This window comes from Priapulus caudatus, unplaced genomic scaffold (assembly GCF_000485595.1).
Source record: "Priapulus caudatus unplaced genomic scaffold, Priapulus_caudatus-5.0.1 Scaffold90, whole genome shotgun sequence".
NCBI lineage: Eukaryota > Metazoa > Priapulida > Priapulimorpha > Priapulimorphida > Priapulidae > Priapulus > Priapulus caudatus.
In genome coordinates this window covers 7,202-14,718 of record NW_014577151.1, presented here as the reverse complement: position 1 = coordinate 14,718, position 7,517 = coordinate 7,202, and the positions used below count along the sequence as shown (strand labels likewise).

The 7,517-nt window shown below is 56.6% G+C and overlaps 1 protein-coding gene across 1 annotated transcript in view; it reads right to left on the bottom strand.

Annotated features, from left to right (window-relative positions):
• Window positions 1–5,767, bottom strand: part of LOC106804840 — a 26,020-nt gene extending 20,253 nt beyond the window's left edge. Inside the window, exons 1-2 of the mRNA XM_014806196.1 lie at window positions 5,678–5,767; window positions 2,777–2,969 (exon numbers count right to left, since the gene is read on the bottom strand). Of these exons, the coding sequence (XP_014661682.1) occupies window positions 2,777–2,969; window positions 5,678–5,767 (283 nt within the window). The remainder of the gene's footprint in view (window positions 1–2,776; window positions 2,970–5,677) is intronic.
• Window positions 5,768–7,517: the final 1,750 nt, after the last annotated feature.

The window sequence follows — 7,517 nt, the reverse complement described above, 5'->3', positions numbered from 1 at the left end:
TTGGAACCATAGAAATATTATAGAGAGACACATCGACCTATCTAGTATATAATTATATAGGGGGGTAGAAGGGGCGAGGCGAAACCATGGGCGTCTGCCCGGTTATCCATCAGCTCTCTGACCCTCACCCCCACGCTCACACTCTGCCAATACTCTCTCATCCGCCTCTCCTAGGGTAACAGAAAAACACACTCTCGACAGTCCCCAGTGAGCAGTGAAGTAACGCCGCCTATCTTAACATCTCTATATAAACTCTGTGCCGAGTATACATGAACTCCTCAAGCTTTCGCCTTCTTGTGTTCGAGTGTAAATTAGAAATTTGCTTTACTCCCTTTTGACTGATACATATATATATTATGAGACGATTGACCGCGCATTGTAGTATAGGCTTTTCGCTTTAAGATTTACTCACGATTGAAGCAAGAGAAAGCACGCATAGGCGAGGGCGGAAGGAGTAGGAGAGAGGAGGAGAGCGCACGGATGCGAACGCACACAGCAAAAGGAGCGGTTCAAAGCGAGAGGAGGAATGGAGAGAGGAGGCAAAGGAGGAGAGGACGGAGAAGAAAGAGAAAGATAATAATGCGAGGAAAGGAAGAATGGCAGAGCCCAGGAGAGAAGGGTAAGAGGAGGAAAGGCAGAGAGACGAAGGAAGAGCGGAGGAGAAGGAAGCAGGAGAAGGAAGAGGAAGGAACGAGAATGGCGAAAAGAAAAGAAAAAGGACGGATGGACACAAAAGAATAGTTTAGCTAGAGGAAGAGAAGAAAAAGACAGTACAACAGAAGCCCTAGACAGGTTACAACCCACTCAGCTTCCCAGCCTGAGCTTGTAATCTGTGTTCTCTTTGCACTCCTCCGTATCCACTGTGCTTGAGCAGAGACCTGTACAGCCTCCTACACCACGATCGACACCGAAATTCAATGCACACGACGGGTAAGCATTCGCCTGCCCAATACAGAGTAGTGACAAGCACGCTTCATAATACCCAGGTACAACACTCACGCCTGGCTGTCATCCTAGAATTCCAATGCTTACTCACGATACGACAGGAACCGTCGAGTGCCGGTTACACTGTCGTAAGCCTATGTGGCCTATACTTAAGCCTATTTAAGTAAGGGATGGCTGCTTATGGAAACACCCATCGGTTAGAAATAAGATCGAATAAGATAAGTGTTTACAATGATGAATATCGCATTCGCACTACATAGACGCATGGCAACGCAAATGCGCACGCATACACACCGCACGCACTACGCACGCACGCACACACAACGCATACACAACGCACGTACACACACGGCACACACGCACGCGCACGCACGCGCACACACACATACGCATTACACACACGTACACACACGCACACACGACGTCGCACGCACGCGCACGCACGCACGCACGCCACGCACACGCACGACGCACGCATACACACACACAACACACAATAAGCAAATATAATCGGATAACTAAACACATTCTGTTCTCAGTGATACATTCATCACGATGTAATACAATCAGTAATGATGTATCCAACTATTAGATCGTTATCTACTACATATTTATAGTCTATATTCACACACTTACTGATGTACAATCTCTCGCTCTCTCGCCACCGGTCATCGGTGCCAGCCCCCCCCTCAGGCCACCCCACCACAACTCACTCTGTTGATTTGCAACGCACCCATACACTCACTCTCTGTGATTTGGCCCACCCCACCCCACACTCACTCTGTGATGCCCCCCCCCCCCCCCCGCACCCACACACTCACTCTGTGATTTGGCCCACCCCACCCACCACCACTCACTCTGTGATTTGGCCACCCCCAGCCCACCACTCACTCTGTGATTTGGCCCCCTCCCGCACCCACACACTCATCTCTGGATTGATTTGGCCCACCCCACCCACACACTCCCTCTGTATCCTTGGCGGACCCCCACCCACCACTCACTCTTGGGATTTGGCCCCTACCACGCACCCACACCACTCACCTAATGTGATTTTGCCCGCCTCCCCGCCCACCACACACACACTCACTCTGTGATTTGGCCCCCTCCCGCACCCACACCACTCACTCTGGATTTTGCCCCCTCCCCCCACCAGCACACTCACTCTGTGATTTGGCCCCCTCCCCGCACCCACACACTCACTCTGTTGATTTGGCCACCCCACCCACACACTCCTCTGTGTTTGGCCCACCACCCACCCACCACTCCACTCTGTGATTGGACCCCCTACCCCGCACCCACACACTCACTCATGTGATTTGGCCCCCACCCCACCCACACACTACACTCTGTGATTTGGCCCCTTCCCCGCACCCCCAACTCTCTGTTGATTTGGCCCACCTCCCCGCACGCCACACACTCACTCTGCTGATTTGGCCCCCTCCCCGCACCACACACTCACTCTGTGATTTGCCGCCCACCCCACCCACACACTCCTCTGTGATTGGCCCCTCCCCGCACACAACCACACCTCACGTCTGTGCATTTGCGCCCCACCCAACCCACCACACTCACTCTCGTGACTTTGGCCCACCCCACCCACACACTACTCTGTGATTTGGCCCCCCTCCCCGCACCCACCACACTCACTCTGTGGATTTGGCGCCCACCCCAACCCACACACTCAGCTCTGTGATTTGCGCCCCCTGCCCCGCACCCGACACAAGCTCACTCTGTGACTTTGGCCCACCCCACCCACACACTCACTCTGTGATTGGCCCACCACACCCACACACTCACTCTGTGATTTGGCCCACCACACCCACACACTCACTCTGTGATTTGGCACTGATCAGCCGCAGCATCTGTATTAGCACCATGGTAACGGCGTCCGGCAGCAGAGCGATGTGACCGAGGTGATCGTGGTCGGCGCGCTCGCCTCCCCACGCATGCTGCTGGAAGCGCAGCAGCAACTGCGCGGTGAAGCTATGCCACACCATGTCCATGTACTGCTGACAGAGCTTCACCTGCAAACGAAGCGAAGCAACGAAGTTGAGTTGCTGAAGTCAACAAAGTTGAGATGCCAAAGTAAAACGCTGTCGCATTCACCCCATGTCCATGTACACAGCTTCACCTGCAAACGAACCACAGAAACGAAGTTGAGCCAAGCAACAAAGTTGACCCACGCAACAAAGTTGAGCCAAGCAACAAAGTTGAGCCAAGCAACAAAGTTGAGCAAAGCAATGGCGTCAAACGATGGCGAGCGAAGAAGGTAAATGACGTCGACTTTGAATAGTTTGCAAACGAACCGAAGCAGTTCAGATGCTGAAGGTAAACGCTGTCACATTCGGAGAGCTTAAAACTCTAATCAGAAAACTTAGGGGACAGCGGCAAGTTAGAGGTACATCGAGGCAAAAATTCACCATGTCCATGTACTGATGAGACAGTTTCACCTGCCAACGAACTGAAGCAACAAATAGTGGGGCAGATAACATGCAAATATTAGTCGAGCCAAGCAACGAAGTCGAGTGCTGAAAGCAGACGCTATCAAGTCCCATTCGGCGCTCAGAGGGTTAAACTCCTAACCTTCGTTTAGCAGAGGTTCTTAACCTGTGGTCCATGGAGCCCTTTGGGGTCTGTGGATGGGTTTCAGGGGGCGCATGCAAAATTGTGTGCTTATGTGCTCATGTGCATTTTTCTGGAGAGGGGTCCGTAGCTTTCACCAGATTCTCAAAGGGGTCCATGACTCAAAAAAAGTTAAGAACCACTGGTTATGGGGCAAAGGGGAATTTTCTGCCTGCCAATAAAACGCAGCAACAAAGTCGAGTTTCTGAAGTCAAACGCTGTCTAGTTTGGTTCAGCACTCAGAGGGTTGAACTTTAATCTTTGTTTAGGAGCAAAAGGGAATTCTTTTGCCGATTGGATTATTCAGAAAATTAAGGGAGCGATGGAGGAGTTGAAAGGTAGGCGATCAATTTTAATTGTCTACGGAAAGTAGATGGAAGCAGCAAGATGGAAAGTAGGGCGTTGAATTTTTCTATAGCAAGGCAATTGTTGACTTTAGTTCAATCAGAAAACTTATAATAGAATACAATAGATAGGATAATAGAAGTGGTACGTCAAGGCAAAGATTCACTCGAAAACACAGTTTTCACGTAAAACAAGGAAACCGAAATATGAAATTAATGAATCGATAGGTGGTTCCACCGCATAACCACTAGTCGACGGACGCCCCTAACGTGGCCTTTACACACAGGTGGCCTCTATCCGGAAGTGACGACTATACAGAAATGGCCGTTATATAAAGGTGGTCGCTATACAGAAGTGGCCGTTATACAGAAGTGGGCGTTACACGGAGGCAACAACACACTCGCAGGAGTCTCACCTTGATTGTCGGATCACAGGTGTCGCCCCAGTGCACCGACCGGCCCTTCTCCTTCTTGCCGTTGCGCTCCCCCCCGCGACTGCGTGCGTTTTAGTTTTACACACGCATCGCTCTGCGATGGCTAGACCACTCATCACGAGCCTCCATAAATGAGATATCATATCCGAATTGATCATAACTAGATCATGTATAAGCAGATATGACAAGCTATAGCTTCGATGTTCGTCTGGCATTTCCTGGCGTGCATGAAACATATTGACTGTTACAGTAAAAGTCCGTTTTTTATTTTGCTGGAATTAGCTTATTGTGATGCAGTGTGAACCACAGCCCGCTTGATATTCGTTGCTTTACTGGTCCGTCAGCTAGGATCAGTTTAGCGTGTTGTGTCGTGCGTGCACGCAAATTGTCGACCTGTCAAATTGTCAGCTCGTGCGTGTCATTCCACGCTAGTGTGGATTTAATCGTCGCAGGTGTTTCTTGTTCCTAAGTCTCAAGTAACAGGTTTTAGATGTCCTGTTGTTAATCCATGACCCTCTCCTTAGGTGTTCGTGTTTGCTGATAGTCTCCATCCCTTCACGGGGTTCACGGTCCCTGATGTCTTTATCTTTTTCCAATAGTTGTTGTTTCTGATGTTCTCTCGCATCCATTCCCCCATGTGTTTCGTTGTTCTTGACGTCTCCGTTGTTTTTCTGATGTTCTTGCCATGCCGTTCCGCTCATGTGTTCGTGTGTTCTGATGTCTCCCATCCTTCCCCCGTGTGTTCGTTGTTCCTGGACGCTTCTCCGTTAATGTTCCTGAATGTTCCTCCATCCGTTTCCATCATGTGTTTCGTTGTCTCCTTGCGCTGTTCTCCATACCCTTCCGGCCCGTGTGGCTTCAGTGTGTTTCCTGGACGTTCTCTGTTGTTCCTGACGTTCTCCGTTAATGTTCCTGATGTTCTCCATCCCTTTCCCCCGTGGTGTCGTCCTCGTTGCCCTGATGTTCTCCATCCGTTCCCCATTGGTGTTCTGTTGTTCCGTGATGTTCTCCACCTTCCCACCGTGTGTTCGTTCTGTTCCTTACCCGTCTCCGTTGTTCCTGATGTTCTCCATCCCTTTTCCCAGGTGTTCATGATCCTGATATTTTCTATCCCTTTCCTGTGTGTTTATTATTCCTGATGTCTTCCATTGTTTCTTATGTCCTCCAGCCCTTTCCCCGGTGTGTTTGTTGTTCATAAAGTTCTCCATCCCTTCCCAGGTGTTCATTCCTGACGTTCTCCTTTGTTCCTGATGTTCTCCGTACGTTCCGCAGGTGTTCATTGTTCCTGATGTTCTCCGTACGTTCCGCAGGTGTTCATTGTTCCTGATGTGCCTCCGGCCTGAGCGGTTGCCCAGCTAGAGTGCTCTCACCCTCCGTGTTACCCATCGGTGATGTTCTTCGTAGCGTTCCACCGGTGTTCATTGTGTCCTTGATGTGGTCTCCCGTGGTCGACGTTCTGCAGGTGCGGCGACCGTGTCGCCCTGATGGTTCTGTGCGGGAAACGTGCCTGTGCGCACTCGGCGCGAGCCGTGTTGCATTGGTTTGCTGTCCATGTTCGCTCTGTACGTCGCGTCAGGTGTTCATGTGTTCCTGATGTTCTCCGTACGGGTTGGCCGCCAGGGCGCGTGGTTCATGGGGGTGCTTCCGTGTGAGTCGGTGGTGCCCGTCCCGGGTCACCATTCGCGGCGCGGCGCCAGGGTGCTCCGCGCGTGAGTGTGTGGCACCGCTGCGATCGTTTCTGCGCGGCTCGACTGGTCCCGTGGGCCAGGGTGGTTCAGTGTGCGTCGTCCTCCGTGAGCTGTTCTCCCCGTAGCGATCCGGTGCCGCGGCGCGAGCGGGCTTCGTGCTCGTGGCCGCGTGGGCGGGATCGCGTTGCTGGCCCGGTGAGCCCGCCGGTGTCCACGGGCCGCAGGGTGCGTCCGCTTGTAGCCGGGCGCATCGGCCCGCCGGTCGTCTGGCGCGGCGATCGTGTCCTCGCGGCGCCGTCGCCGGTTCGCGCAGGCGCCGTCCGGTCTCCCGGCCCGTGCCAGGCCACGAAACGGCCCGCCGCGTCGGACGTCGCCTTGGAGCAGGCCGCGGCGACACGGAGCGGGGCGGGAACGAGGCCGCACCGCTGCGTGCGAGCCGCCGCGCTCGGGGCCCGGCGCCGCGCGGCGGACCGGGCATGGTGCGAGGCGAGCTGTGCCGCCGACGCGCGGCGACTGCGGTCGCCGGCAGACGAGCGCGGCCGCCGGGCGGGCGCGCGCGAGGCGCCGCGCGGCCGCGGAGGGGCCCGGGGCCCGCGGGGGCCGGGCCGGGGCGCGGGCGGGGCGGCACCCAGTCGGAGACGGGGGACCGCGCCGGCCTGAGGGCGCGCGCGCCACTCTCTCGGCTCCGTGCAACCGCGCCCGCCAGCCTCTGAGCGGGTCGGACACGCGGTCTGGCGGCGGCCGGGCGCTGGGCGGCGCCGCACCTGGGGGGCGGCCAGCCGGCGCTCGGCGGTCGGCTCCCGGGCGCCTCGGCGTTCCTCGACCGTCCGCGAGCGGTCGCGGCCGCGGGGACGCGGGGGCGGGCGCGCGCCCGCGACGTCGAGAGTACGGCGGCTCCGGAGCCGGCCGCGCTCCGCGATGCCGCTACGAAGCTCTTCTTCGTGTCGCCTCGAATCGCGGAGCGTCGGCGCCGCGCCGTCGTCGGCGTCGCGGCGTCCCCGCGCGCCGGTCCCGACTGCGCGCGGTGCCTCGGCGCGGCGGCGTCTCCGATCCGCGCGCGCGCGGCCGCCCGCCGCCGGGGCGAGCCCATCTACGTGCGGCCGCGCACGCGGCCCCCGGGGGAGGGGGGGCTAGGCGTACCAGCGGGCGGCGCCGCGCAGGGCAGCCACGGCCCTGCGCCTCCGCGGCAGAGAGCGCGACCGCCACGGCGCCCGCCGGCGTGCCGTCCGGTCGGCGCGGGCGACGCCAGTCTTCCTCCGACGGAGATACCAGCTGTCGTCGATCCCGCCGTCCATCGACAATTGTGAGGAACGTGTCGCCGCTGCCCACCGCCGGGCACTTGGTCGTCGCGAGCCAGGGCTTCGTGCCTCAAGTTCTTCGACGTCATCATGCGCAGGTGCACGCAACTTCATCCGCAGCCGGAGAGCCCCGCGGGCCGGCCGTGGGGGGGCGGGGGAGGGCGGGCGCGGGGGGTGAGCGGGAAC